Source organism: Poeciliopsis prolifica, unplaced genomic scaffold (assembly GCF_027474105.1).
Source record: "Poeciliopsis prolifica strain line A6 unplaced genomic scaffold, Auburn_PproV2 SCAFFOLD004, whole genome shotgun sequence".
NCBI classification, from domain to species: domain Eukaryota; kingdom Metazoa; phylum Chordata; class Actinopteri; order Cyprinodontiformes; family Poeciliidae; genus Poeciliopsis; species Poeciliopsis prolifica.
In genome coordinates, this window is record NW_026562379.1 from 14,496,255 (window position 1) to 14,511,687 (window position 15,433).

Genomic DNA, 15,433 nt, shown 5'->3' on the forward strand with positions numbered 1-15,433 from the left:
AATTTCCTGGTAAATGGCAGCACTGACTTTGGACCTGATAAAAACAGTGGAGCAACAAAGAATGGTACAATTTCCCACATTGTCACTTCCTGAAGAACACTTACATTTGACTTTAGATCAATTAGATTAATTTGAAACCCCTGATTTCCTAATGCATTGATGGGCACACTTCCTCTAATCAACTAATGTGCTAATAGCTAATTTCATTTAGCCCTTTAGAGTTTTTCCTCACTTTGGAAAAGCTTAGTACACTTACCTCCCACTAAATAATTTTTTTCCAGATAAATTCTGAAGTTCTAATTTATTTGGCTGTTTTATAAATGTTAAGTTAACTCAAGTTTGACATATGTGTTGACGTTTTGGCTAGACATTTATATTTGTGCTCATGATGTGGTGCAGCTAATGAGGTTTAGTCTGTACTCAGAATATACAGCAATCAGTTTAAAATCTGCTGATATCCTACTTGCTTTTTGACTGAAGCCACACCACAGTAAGTTAAAATCAGCAAAAGAGTTAATAATACCGACAACTAAAAAACTGAAACCATGAGTGAAATGAATGTTCTAAAGAATCTGTTCCAGACATTTTTCCCCTTAGATACCAGAAGCTGCTTAACACAAAGAATACCATATTTGTGGTTTATACGTTTGGATGTGGTTGCTCTTCAAGTGCTTATTCCAGTCCACACATTATTAATCATTTCCAAAGTATTGAATGGGCTTTAGTTTGCCATAGTTACCGCTGTTGCTTGTGTGCCATTTTCTGATGCACTTTTTCCTTCCACTAAACTATTAATATAAAATTGAATTTTTTTTTTATTATTTGTACTATGTTGTCTAACTTAAGGCAAAGCAAGGTATTTTTAATGGCAAATAGAATAAATCGGTTCATATTCTTATTTTCACTGTAGTATGCTTTTTTTGGCGATATTCCCAGAAGGAAAAACATTGGTTAAATGCATGCATCACCTCTGCTTTGCCTTCAGGGAAACAAAAACTGAAAAAAAGAAATAAAAAAGCAGGCTTTTCTTTGGCTCAAAGATCACTGTCAGATTTATTTGTCTGTGTATTCAACTGGGTGGCTGACAAGCTAATCAAGTCGCTAAATACAGTGGGAGGAGATCGGCGTTTACACCGGATCCCCCACCAGCCAGTTAGAGGCTCTTCCCAAAACTGTCAGAAATGAAAGCAGTCATGCACGGTTCAAGGGCTTCTAAGTAAAAGTTCCTCTTCGCAGCTGTAATACAGTGAGTGAAGGCGAAAGCAATTAACTGTGTTAGGTGGAGAAACTTCTCTGGCCATCTTCTCTCCTCCTGCGCAGACACAGTGTCTCGCCTTAGGTTGCACGTGGCTTGGGCATGAACTGGCCGAGGCAGCATTAATTAAACACAGGGAGACAGTCAAACCTTTGTGCGCGAGACCAACGGCTGCAGGACTTAACTATCTTGACCTCATTTAGGTTAAGTCTTTGCCTGTTTTTTAGTGGACCTTAATCATTTTTTTGTCCCAATAATGAGTAGCCTCAGAGAGAGAGGGAGAGAGAAATAGAGAAACTTTCATGTCAAGAAGAAGAATCTTGTTGCTTTCTAACGGCGGCAGATGAGAGCATGTCGAGAGGGTTCAGCAGTGTTGCTGTTTTGACACAAATTAATGAAGCGCCTGATATGTATCCGAGGGAAACAGGGAGCGACAGTAAAAATGCCTCTTCCTCTTGTGGCTATACATTAGTTTACATTCAACAACAGCAGTGTCACGGTCATTAACCCACAGCAGGGCTGCTGTGTCCCCATGCCCATTAAGCATTAGACAAACTGAGAGCGAAATGAAGTGTCTGCTGAAGCTTATGTAAAGCACAAACTGTGACTCTCTGTGGCAGTGGACATTTGCAGCTTGTGTAGGGCTGCGCCTGATATGGTAATATCACTAATTGCTGCCTAATTAGATGCGAGTCAGTGAGTCGTGTTTTAATACTCTTCGGGGATCGTTACTGAAGGAGGAGAAATTCATCACTTCTGATGAATGACAGTCGGGTCAGCAGGAATTTTAACGTCAAGTTGGAGGGACTGATGAGAAGATGCAGGAGAGCTCAGAACTAATGGTTTTTTTGCGCTGTAGTCGTGTTACTTAAGTAGAGTCATTTTCAGCATGGTGCAGAGCTGCTTCAGAAGTTAATCACACATTAATACGGAGCTCAACGTGGAGATTTACCATTGCCTAACAGCGTGAGATTGAAATCAATAAGCCTTAAAAGAGTGAAAATCTAAGTTTCATAATGGCAGAAAGAAGCTACTGATAATCACCACTGCAAATTATTTATCATGTGCTTTTAATTCGGGGTGGGCAGTGTGATCGCCGTGGGGTGTCGGTATCTGACAAGACGGAAAACTGTTAATTTGGAGGAAATATAGAGGACCGGTTCATCCTGGAGTCATGTTGTGGCCGGGTTTTTATAGTGGGCACCTTACAACAAGTGGCTCACACTCCATGTCAACAAGATTATTATTATTATTCATACAGCATACTCCAAAAGTAATTGCTGTCCATGGTTTAAAAAAAAAGCCTCTTAAATTAGTCTTATGTATTGCATTAGCCTATTCTTACAGGAAGTAAAAAAAAAATCCAACCTTTAAATTGAGGTCATTTTGTCCCTTTGCTATTTTTGATTTATTAAATGTGTAAAAAGAAAACCAAAGACCAGCAGAATAATTTAGCTTTTTTGGTTATTAATTCTCAAGGGTATGAGGGAATGCCAAGCAATCCAACAGCATCTTGAGAGCAATCAGATATTTGTTGGGATCGAATGATTTTCAATCCTTCTTCAACACATTTATTAAAGATACAGATGAATTCATCATAATCATATTTTTAAACACTTAATTGGCACCTAAAATAGTTAACGTGGTATCATCTAACCCAAATAACAGCTTTACAAGAGAGAATGTTGTGGCTAGTCCAACTTATTAGCACATCATCATGTTGCAGCAGAACCAGCTTCTCTGTGCACAGTTAAAAGATTCTGTTCAATGAATCAATGTCAGGTAGCAGGTTCGTACTATCACTTAAAACAGATGCATTTTGCTTTGCATAAGAAGAGTACTGACTACAATAAAAACTCTCAAATATTAGTCAGCGCAAAAACAGAATGCTTAAAGGAACCGGAACCGTCTCCAACGAGGCTGAAAGAGAACCTAACCAAGTCACTGTCCAGGAAGACAAGGCGCCATCTTGAGTTTATCAAGTCTTCTTAATAACCACCGATTTTAATGTTATGCATCTTTACATTGTGGAAAGCACAAGCAAAAGTATGTACTTTTAAAAGTAAGCACTTTACTCAAAGTTCAGTTTAATATAAGTGTAAGTTTTTGTTGGATTTAATTTTTTCTTCTTTTTTGTTTTCTTTACATTGGAGCCAGACTTTTTTTTTTTTTTTTTTTTTCACGGAGACAGACATCTTTTAAAAGGTGTTTGAGTTTTTGTGTTTTTTCAAGCGGTGCCAGGCGTATGTCTTCTCAGTTCACTCTCAAAATCATTTTGGTTGTTTGTATTGTTCTTCCCAGCTGGAGTGAGGTGGCAGAGACAAAGGCAGATGTGTCCCTGTTTGTTTTTGAAGTGTCAGAGTTAAGTTTTGCGTGTATGGGTGTGTGTGTGTGTGTGTTCTGCTTCTGTGTGACGATGCCTGTGTTTGGGTGTTTCATTTCCCCCCCATGTTGTCTCTGTTTGTGGTCCACAGGTCCTCCGCTGCATTGTTCATCTGCCTCCTCCTCCCCTGTTGAGCAGCTCCCATACCCTCCCCCTTCCATTGCAGCCAATGAGAACCACGGGAGGTTGCTAGGTAACAGTGCGGCTCAGCCAGCCCAGGACTCTGACTCTGAGGATGAGTTTGGCCCCAATTCATTCTTAGTTAAAACTGGCTCAGGGAACCTGTATGCTCCTTCCGCTGCAACTGCTGATGGTGAGTTGGTTTTCATACTTACTGTTGCTTCCTGGAGGTCAGCCTTCCCCTCATCCCCCTCCTGACCCCCCCCTCCCCCCCCCCCACACCCACACACACACACACACACACACACAGGTCATGCAGATGGCTACGGGCTAGATAATGTCCTTGTTCTTCTTTTTTTATTTTACTTTAGCACCTTAAGAGAGAGCTGAAACTTCGAGTTGATACGTAGCCTCAGGAAATGAGCAGAACTCTCTGAAGTGAGGTCGGCAAAGTTCACAGCAAAGCGATGGGCGATTTTGGTTGAGCAGGAAAGATTTGTCATTGATATTTCTGTTGGATGGTTTGGATAGGAAATAAGTGAGAAAAAGTTCTAACGTACTAGGTGCAAATGTCGGGCTCTGGTATTGTAACACACAAGTGTAACATCCTCCCTTCTGAGTTGTAAAAACTTTGTGGACTCCCTGTGTGGTTGCTCATTAAAAAACATCAGCTGTTTTTTTGGGTTTTTTTGAAATGCAGTCTCCTGCTGGTACTGTAACATTCATTCAGACTGACAGAATGACATTTCAGCTCAAAGTGCTAGCACAGTGTTGACAGTTGACAAAAAAAATCTGATTGTAAAGCTGTATGTTTACCAAGTAGGAAGCTGAAAGTGTCATAAATAATATCAGCAGTTAACTTACTGATCTAAGTATGAGGAGGATGTTCTTGAGCGTTCAGACATGACAACTTTTTAAAGGAGTAAAACTGTGTTTTTGATGTCTATTCCTTACTTCTTTTCTTGCTGCTATACTCTAAATTCATCAACAGATTGAGAGATTAGAAGAGTTATCTATGATGATTCAGAAGAACTTTACTCTCACTGATGTCTTCAGTTTTACTAAGAAAAAAATGTCAAACAAAAATTGCAGCGATGCACAGATCAGGCAGATCTTTGGCTAATACCAATTCATGTTTGTCTTTCATGTCTTGACATGGTAATTGAGACTCTTGACTAGTTGTACATTTTCCTCTTAAATTACTCAACACATTAAAGAAAAAATGTCAGGCCTACTGATTTCAATGGATTCCAATTTTCTGCAGCACATCTTCAATAGAGGATCCTGTTAAATACAACAAATTAATAATAACCATATCATCAGGAATGCTAATTCTGATCTATATTCATGCTGATGTTAGTCATTTTGCAGCACATCAATTTTGGTCCCATAAATAATTATGTTGATGATGTCAATGAGCAGAGGTAGTTTTCAACTTTTTGCCGTTTGTTTGCATTTACTCTAAATTCACACGCTGACTTGTGGGAAATTAGCTTCTTTAAACACAGGTGAGTTAAACCGTCTTTAAACCGTGTGTTTTGGGTTGGCCATGTTATTATATTTGTTTGACATTAACTGTGATGCAGTGATGCAAACATATGGACTGTGGGCAAAGTTTTGCCTGCCAATGCTTTTTCTGTGCCCCTCCGGGTCACTAAGGACCACAGAATGGAAGCTAACAGTTATGTGCTTAAATATATTAACAGTCACATCAAATCAGTTTTTATTTGTATCAGACAAGAGACTGCATCCTCTGGCACCAGTCACAAGTGGGTCTTGGACTGTGGGGAATCTATTGCCATTTGTTGACCAAATACAGTTTTAAACTTTTTTTTAGGTACTTTTTGTAAAGTACCTCAAAAGACGCTTATGAATTAACTGTTTTAAATAAAAAATATTATTAGTACAAATTTTCTGAAGTACATGTTTATCAAAAATATATATCTTTTTTAAGGCACTATAATATTTGTGGCTCTGAAGAAGTCTTATTTTGCTGGACTGAAGTTAATTATGGCTCTCAAGGTTGTAAAGGTTGCAGGCGCCTGGTATAGAGATGAATTACATCAATGTGAAAAAGACTTAAAATATTTATTCTGAAGAAGTTGAAATCAAATGTGGAAAAATTATGATATCATACCAGTTTAGTGGTTTTACCTTAACATTCTGCCACAACTGGCCCTTTGAGGGCATTCGTGGTCTACATGGGGCCCAAAATGAAAATGAGTTTAACAGCCCTGCTTTAGATGAATATGGAGGAAAATCAGTTTTTTCAAGACATGACCACAAGATGGCCAATTGTTCAGTTTTGGTCATAATTGGAAACAGATACAGAATCTAAAAATACATAAACCAGTACTTGCACGTATAAAAAGAATTCTCATCATATCACCTGTGTTTAAAGAAGCTAATTTCCCACAAGTCAGCGTGTGAATTTAGAGTAAAGTTCTTCAGTGTTTTAATGTAGACGAATTTGAACTGAAGTTGCTACCTCAGTCTTCCTAAAACAACTTGAATGATTTAAATCATTGATCAAGTCATTTTAACTAGACGAAGACTTTCATTATATGAAGCTTCAAAGTGTCCTGACTGGCTGCTCAGGTCGGCAGCAGAATGAGTTATTAATCCCACTGCAAATCTCCCTGCTAATTCCTCTGCAGCAACACTGTGGTCACCCAGCAGTGGCACGATTGGCTGTAGGCAATATGGGTGTGGGGGGGTAAGACCTTTACCATGGTAGAAGTTTCTCACAACAATGAATGTAATTTGCATGGATAGATCGTTTAGTTTAGCCTTAGGCTGTCAGGAAGAGGAGTAAGGAGGAATTTCAGCAGCTCGAGTTGCTACCTCTGGTTGTCATTAGGGCTTTGAAAGACCCTTTTAGTAAGTGACACTGTGCGCACATACTGCTACGTTTTCTTAATCGAAGCAATGCTAATGACAACAAAACAATAGCCAAATATAAGGACCTGCAATTTCTTAATTTTTTACTAAAACGTAGCTAAAATCTCATCTTGTTTGTCACGCCCCTAATGGGATGTTATGTTTAATTTTGAGACTTGATATTTTTTCTTATGAATAGTGCTCTCATTAAAATTTGGAGAAGAATAGCAAAGCATCTCCAAGCTTTGTTTAATTAATCCACACAACTTAGATAAGCTTTGTCTCTATCATATTTTTCCCACTGCATTTACAGCGCCTCATCCAAATATTTAGCAAGCTTGGTGACTTTGTTTATTCCATTCTGGGTATCTCTCATTTGTGATTAATAGGAAAAAAATGAGTCTTTCACTCCAGTGAACAGCACAACGTTCATTCCCCCCCCCTTTTTTTTATTTTGTCGGGGAATAATATATGTAGCTAAATAACTCTATCAATCAGAGCTTGTTTCAGCAGAATGAAATGACTTGATTGGAAGTTGTTCAGTGTGACATTGCTACATAGAGCTAAATAAATCTAATATTCACAAGGTGACAAAAACGTAGTGAGAGGTGACAAAATGAGAGCGTGGCATTGGATGTGTTTGCCAGAATCATAATAAAAAAATTGCACATTCCATGGATTTTATTTTTTCTTTACAAAACATTTTCATTTTTGCTTTAGAAAATATTCTTGGATGTAATTGGGAATTAACCATGCATGTCAAGATTCGTACAGAATTTACATGTGGCAAAAAATGTCTATTTGAAAGCCACCACGGCAAAAAAAGGATGAGAATTTCCAATCAGGTCTCCTTGATGTGCAAGCCATGCTTTGAAGAAATGTCATCTGAGCAGAAAAGAATAAAAAAAGATGTTTTTATTGTCAGTAAACAAGGCGAAAAAATACACAGGCCTCTAATAACCTTTTCATAGTCAAATCTTTCCACAGAAAAACAGGTGGTTTTTATCTTTTCAGATTACATTTGCTCAAGGTCGTCTTGGAGCCCAAATGCAGGACTTAAAATGTTCTGGCGGATTTTGAACAAGTGAAAGCTCTCAGTGGCATATCATTATTCACATAAGTAGCCTCCAAGGCTGCTGTGTGTTTTTTTTTATTTATTTTCAGAGTGGGGTGAGGGAGAGTTGTGTTTTTTATTATTATTATCATTTCTGGGAAGACTAAGCAGTAGTTCCTCTAAGGTTGATGAGGCTGCTCGCTGAAGCCTGCACTCCTATTGTCAAGCATGTGTCTCTCTGTGGCCTTCGGCTTTCTCCGAGGGTCTTCTTCCTGGGGAGAATGCCAGTTAGAGGCCGCTGCCACGCTGGGCTGCAAGATCTCAGACACTGCAGCCTCCCCGCATTAGCATCTCTTAATGCGAAGCAGCATGGGGTCGGCCAGTATCGGCTTTCACTGCGGTCGGACACCCCGGTGAAAAGGGCCGGCACACCGAGCGGCTTGCAGCTGACCAAGCAGGAATGCTGTGCTGAGCAGAAGGCTCAGGGACGCAGCCGTGTGTGAATTCAAATGAGTCTTCATTTGAACTGCTTAATCATCCCCCCTGAGTCTGCAGAGACGGGGGAGAAATGTGGTTAAAAGAGGTCACGCCAGAAAGTAATTTAGCCGCAGACACCACGAGGAATAGAACTATCTGAGGCTAAATAATAATTTCATGAGCAACACATGGCACCCTGTTCTTCTTTTTTTCTGAACACTTTATATACAGAGCTTTGCGAGAGTATCAATAACTCGTAAACCATTTCAAATTCACCCGATAACAATAACATTTTATTCCTCTTTGTGAAATATACCCAACTCTGTCAGATTGAATTAAAAGTATTTGTCGACTTCAAGTATTGCTGTAGATTCTCACTCAGATTTAAGTCAGGGTTGTTCAAACACTTCAATGCTTTGATGTAAACCATTTTGCTACAGCTCCGGCTGAAGGTTTATGGTTGTTTTACTGCTAGAATGAGAGCCGACACCCCTTTCTCAAATCTTTTGCAGCCCCTTTTTTCCATGATTACACTGTATTTAGCTCCATCCATCTTACCATCAGCTGTAACCAGCTTCCATGACCCACTGAAAGAGCATACCCACAATATAATGCTGCTGCCTCCATGTTTCCTGGAATGTACTCATATTCACATTGGGCAGCCTTTTATTGTAACACAGCATTTTTAATGTTGGTCAAAAATGTCAGATGTTGATTTTCTTGCCCCTGTGCTATAAAGATCAAATTTGTGACATGTATCATCATCTCCCTTATCCCTACTGAAGGAAAGCCTCCCCACAGCGCAATACTGCTATCACCGTATTTGTTTTTGGGATTCCATTTTCAGGCACTAAGTGCTGTAGCAGCATGGCATTTAGCAGAATACCACTGAACTATTGCTACCCACCATGCATTGATGGCGAGCATTGCAGACCACACGTTACACCATTGTTGCCAACTTAGCAACTTTGATCAAATATTTAGTGACTTTTCAGACAAAAAAATGGCATCGGCCAAAATCGGAATCAGCAAAGTGTGAAAAGTTCCAAGGTTCCCGACAGTTTTGCAATCCACTGCAAGTTATGAGTAAAGTGAAGTCAACAGGCAATTTGTCCGATCATATTCAAGCCACCGTTTGTCAGCTCACAGTAACCCATTCAGGATACCTACATATCTTCTTTCCACTGACGTAAATTTAGATGCATCACCTTCATTGTATGATAATTGCAGACCATCTGTGCCTTCTAACAAAATCTCCAGGCTCTTGATGGATTTGTAGCAGAGTGACATACAGAACACAGCATACATAACCACTTGTCTTGTTCTTGCTAAGGCAGCTCAAAGAATGACAGAAAATCCATTAGATCTAAGGAAGGCCAAGTGAAACATATGCCAGCTCTGGTCTTAATAGATTTAGGTTGAAAACTGTGGCAGGCCCTTTTATAATAGTTTTTATAAATTGGTCTTTGTGCAACCTGGCGGCAGCTTGCTTTACTTCTTTAAAAAAAAACAACACATCTGTCTTCCTGTGGTTGGTAATAAAAATCAAGCTTTATTTGCATTCTACGAACTTGTTTTTCCCTGAGGGAGACCCGGTGAAGAGCCGAGAAGTGTGTTGTTTGTGGTACCTGTTACCTCTCAAATGGTTCTTTGGAAGACAGCTGGAATTCCCTCATGCCTCTTCCTCTCAGATATTTTTAATGGTGTAGGAAACAGCCTGGTTTGGAGAGACATCCGGCTCCACGGAGTCACTACGTTGTGCTGCTTCACTGCGTTTGTGACAAATTTTATTTGTATTTTTATAGACAATTCTTACTGAACTGGAAATTTTGCTCTTGTGATTAGCCATCGGGGATGATCTGCTGATTTATATTGGTGCAGGATGACTTTTGATTAATTGTCCATCAAATGACTTGCACCTCAGTGGGCTTAGTGGATGTTTAGGGCATATCCTATCACTTTATATCATCAGATGTGGCCATCAGTGTTGTGGATTCTATCCACTTTCATTGTTTAGGAATATGCATTTTTCTAGATGCTACAGAAAATGTCAAATAGAGTTAAGAATTCAGACTCGATGAAGCAAAAATAAACTTTTCCTGGCAAGATTGTCTGTCATCCCCAATTACTGTAGGTATTTATTATGCGTTGAGTTTGAAATATATTATATATGATAAGTGTTTTGCAGAGATATGTCTAGTCTTGGTATTTTCAGTTATTAGGTGCAACCATGAAACTAAATGTGTAACTAAATGTTGAAAGAGCATGCAGCACTGCATGGAGCTTTTTGATCTGCTGTATATTGATTGGTGTTTATGTTGTTGTTGATTACTCCTGCTGTGGAAATGAAAGCAGTTGTGTCCCTACAAAATCTTACATCTGGAACACAGATGTAAGATTAAATTTTAACCTTTTTAACAAAAGGCTGATTTACTCCTAGAATCCAGTGCATCTCACCATTTTCACCTAGTCATTGCTGATTTTAGTTCCATCTAATTTTGTTCCAACTACATAATTGATTGTCTGCAAAAAAAAAAATACTATATATATGTATGTATGTATGTATGTATGTGTGTGTATATATATATATATATATATATATATATATATATATATATATATATATATATATATATATATATATATAGTTCAGGATAGAAAACATCTATTTGTTGATTAACTGCTAAAACAAAATTATTATGCAAATGGTAGTTTTTAGTAATTCTAATTCAGACTAGTCAGATGTCCAATTTGGACCATGTTCTGGGTGTTTGAATTGCATCCACTGCATTCAACATCAACCTTTTAGAAGGTAAATTTGGCAGGACAAAACAGCACTGGCAGAGCAAAGGGTGTTTGCAAACAAATGTGAACTGCCCCTTGAATTTGGGATTTTAATATTAATAGTTGTTCACACATTTCAGTAATTTACAACTGAGTCCAAGTCACCGCTAAAACATTGAGATTAATACAAAACCATTGGATGCATTCATACAAGCCAAACAATAACTTGTTTCCCATGCAAATGCATATTTATGCATCAGGTGAAATATTCTAAAGTATTTTGGAATATATTGATAGTAATTTTATTAATATTACAAAATCTATACTTCGCTTAGTTGGGCTTTTGCTCGCTGACTGGACATCTTTGTGTGAGCAATTATAACAACTTACAAGGAGGCCAATATTCCTGTTGTTTCTTGGTGTGGGGGATGAGGTTTTAGCTAATGAAGTGGATTTGCCTTAATTACTTGTCTCAGAAAGCATCAGGAGGCCTTAACCGGTGCATGCATCTGTTGGGAAGAAAAATGAAAGACCCACATTCCCCACACTGAATGGATATCATCAGGCCTCTGCTTTGAATGCGATGTGAATGTTTTTGGCCATTGTAGCAAAGTCTCTATTCTCTGTCTCTCTGATAACAAATGAATCTCCTTTTCTTGGCAATTTTGTTGTGCAAAGCAGGTCAATAGAAAACCATTAATTTTTTTCTCTTCTATTCGTTGGACAGTAGTGAATAATTGTTGCTGAATCGCCACATCTGCGCAGGTCATGCTGCCCTGTGCTTTATACAACACTTTTATTTCTCATTCCTTTTTAATTTTATATTTTTAGTATTGCAAGTCTAACATGTGCTTGGCTGTGGATCAATGTGTATTGCAGGACAATGACATGTTTGCACACCATCAGACAGTCGATCTCGATCACAATGAGCCTCTCAAGTTGTTTTTAGCATGTTATAAGTTGTTCATTATCATTGTGGACCAGCTTCTCGTTTTCAACAAATTTTTTAATGTAAACTGTTCGAGTCAATGTGACTTATTCTATGAAGGTGTGCACAGATAGCTTGAAGAGCTAAGCAACCAAGCCTTAAAGCCTAACAAACACATGTGCATTTGTTTCTTTTTTTATTTATTTAATCTTTAGTTCACCAGGATATCCTGTTGAGATTAAAAAGACAATGCTGGTCAAGACTGGCAGCAGCACACAGACATTACAAAACATTCACAGCTAAAACAGAAAAATTAAACACCGTCAAATAAATTAACTAAACGATTCCTCAATGGAAACATTTACAGACAAATTATTCTTTCTCAAAATCAATAGGAACAGCCTTAAAAACATTTAGTGACAATACCTATAGCTTCTGTAACTGGCTCCAAGCTGTGCACAGGATGGATGCAGGGATGTAAACCATGCCACTGGACTTTAGAGCAGTATTCTCTGGAGTGATGAATCATGCCTCTGTCTGGCAATTTAATGGACAAGTCTGGCTGTAGCAGTTGCCAGGGGAATGATACTTGCATGACTGCATTGTGTCAACTGTGACTTTTTTTTTTTTTTTGCAAAAGGGATTATGGTGTTGGGCTTTTCTTTGGGAGTTAGGCTCACCCTCTAAGTTGCAGTAAATGTAACTTCTAATCCTGTAGCATGCCGAGACGTTTTGGACAATTTCAGGCTCCCAACTTTATGGGAACAGTTCGGGGATCCCACCTTTCACGTTCCAGCATGACTGGACCAGTGCACAAGCCTAGCTCAATGGAAGACTTTGATGTGGCTGCAAAAAATATTGCTATTATTTTATAATTTTGTCCAACATCGGTGTCTGACCTCATCAATATTTTGCCTGGAAAGTCTTCTGAAATTCCTAACAAAATCCCCCTAAAACTTGTAGACTACAAAAGTTTAAGCTCTGGAAGCTGCACAAAGTGTATTGATGACATATGTAATAATTTGCATTAAAGACAAGTGGCATCAAATGTAAGCCTAATATGTGTAAAATAAATTGTCCGAATGCTTTTGGCAATAGTCTGTCCATTTATGTGTAGTCATATAGACATGTTTTCTCACATCATTTTATAAGTAGAATATAGAAAATTTCATTTAAATTGTAGGTTGTCAAAGTGGGTTAATAGGTGAAAGTACAGACTGTTCAGTTTGAAACATCCTGCGGTACAGAGCACTATTTTATACCAGGAAAAGTCGATTACAAGATGATCACAACTGCAAATGGATGAAATGACAAGCACCCAAACTGAGCATGTATGGTGTGTCACACTAGAATGAAGAACTACATTTAACTGGGAAGAAAAAGGTAGAACCAAACTATATGGGTGGTTATCTTCCTCAAAGCAAGAGAGCATAGAGGAAATGGACACAAACAAAACAAGAAGAAAAAGCAAGGAAAATTTCTATGAAAGGTGAATTGTTTCAAATAGCAGTATTATCAATTGTTTTTAAAATGAACAGTAAAACAAACAAAAAGGGGAGAAAGATGAATATCTTGTAGATAAATTTGCAGCATTAATACCAAAGGGTAGTTCATTGTCTCCAATCTCAACATATACTGTAAGTTGCTTGGAAAAGAAGAAAAAATAAGCTTACACAAAGAGAAGGTGTCTGTCTCCCAAACAAAAGCTGAGAAACTATTTAACTTTTTTTTTATTTATTTACCATATTTATTGCAAAACTATGAATAACGGAGACAATGCATTGCTTTTTTATAAGTCACTTAAAATAAGTGTAATTTTCCTGACATGTTTGTAACTTTGCAAATATACAGCACAGAGTGTTCACGTTTACACTAATCCAGATAGATTTGCAAAAGCACACAAAGCCCTGAGAATCAAATTGCATGTTTAGTGTAGAGATCTGCAGGTATTTACATTTGATGGTACATGGCAAATGTACAATCTATAATTATTGAGAACATGGCCCCAGGAAAAGAAGGTGCTGCAGAGATGAATTAGCTGTTGGTCTGCAATCGCTCGATGGTCACGCTCCAGGATGTAAACTGTTTGTTTTGGTTTGCAGTAGATGCCTTCTGGAGCAGGGATTCATTTGTCCTTTAGATATATTTTGCTGTGTATCTGTGCCATCTCTGTATCAAATTAGCATAACCATATGAATGGCTTCTGGGATAAGGCACATAACTGAGCTGGAGGGAGAGCATCAAAAACTGTGTGTTTTTACCTCAAACTGTGATACTTTTAAGTGTCTCAACTGCTGTAAGGAATAAATCATGTCTCCAAAGACAAAACATTCTTTAAACATAAGAAATGATCTAAAACTAAATCTAAATGCAGTGGTGAACAACAAAAAAGTTTGACATTATCATTTACGTGTTCTTATAATGTCCTTAGATATTGTATTCATGTTTTTTTCTTATTTTTGTCCATTCTTGAAATTGTTCATGTACGTTTCTCCTTTAAAATAAAGCTTTTGAATTGCTCGGTTAAAAAAAAAAAACACCCTTTCAAAGTAAGAGCATGAATATAAACGGCTAAATTGTTAAAAATATTTTTTTTTAACAATTGATAACCAAAATTTCAACACAGACGTGAAACTTTATTTAACTGAAGATTTACAAAGCAGCCAGGTAAATTTGTGTTTTTGAATTTATCTGAAAAAATAAATTTATGTAAGCTAAGTTTGCAAAAGGAGGGAAAACGAAAAAAATTACGTCATTAGTTGATGAGCGGACGTGTGTCCACCATTACTGTTTTATTTTAAATACTAGAAAGAAACAAACACAGTGAGCCGTTTAAATGTTGCGCATTATGCTGGAATACAGAGAATTTTAACTCGGAACATTTGAGCTTTCTTGCTGCTTTATTAGCATACCGCCTGCTAGCATGAATGGCTATGTACCCATTTTGAACAACTGCAATGAAGCTTGATGCAAGCATGTTGTTGGTGCAGGTTTATCAGACTAACATGATTGACACGTGTTAATATGGTGGCTTTAAGTTTCTGACCCTGAAAAAAAATCTGATAGGAGTCGAAACTGGTTGACTGACATGAGTCGGTATTGCTTTAATGAAGGAGTTGATTATAGGAAATAAGCCCGCTCTGTGTCTGCATTCTGCTCTCTGCGCTGTAAATTGGCAATTTAGTGCTGAGGATATCTGTGAAATAAAGGCTCAACGCTACGAAGAAAAGCCTTTCTGTGTAAAGCCAGCAGTTCATTGATTGATGAATGGCTTAGAAAACGTGGAAATAAATGGCTACAGAGTGCAAAAAGACATCAGTCCTCTATCTCGTGGAGAGAAGAGCATCAAAGAGGGAGAAAGGGACCAGAGTACCGTCTCCTCTTCTAGGCAGTTTGGCATTTCCAGCCAGTTTTGTCAGGGAAGATCTGATTACTGCCGTACAGCTGAAACAATTTCATATCTTAAATCTGCTAATGAGTTGTGTGAAACATGCATTATTAGTTGGGGGGGAAAAACATGCCTCAACAACCTTCTCTAGTGTAAATGAGTGT

At 38.0% G+C, this 15,433-nt stretch overlaps 1 protein-coding gene across 3 annotated transcripts in view; it reads left to right on the plus strand.

Moving 5' to 3' along the window:
• The window catches only part of tenm4 (teneurin transmembrane protein 4), a 212,380-nt gene that overhangs the window by 81,361 nt on the left and 115,586 nt on the right, over positions 1-15,433 (plus strand). For 2 of the 3 annotated variants that reach the window (XM_055028139.1, XM_055028140.1), the window contains exon 4: positions 3,730-3,951. The exons of the other annotated variant lie outside the window; for it this stretch is intronic. In XM_055028139.1, the coding sequence (XP_054884114.1) occupies positions 3,730-3,951 (222 nt within the window). The remainder of the gene's footprint in view (positions 1-3,729; positions 3,952-15,433) is intronic. 3 annotated transcript variants of the gene reach the window in all.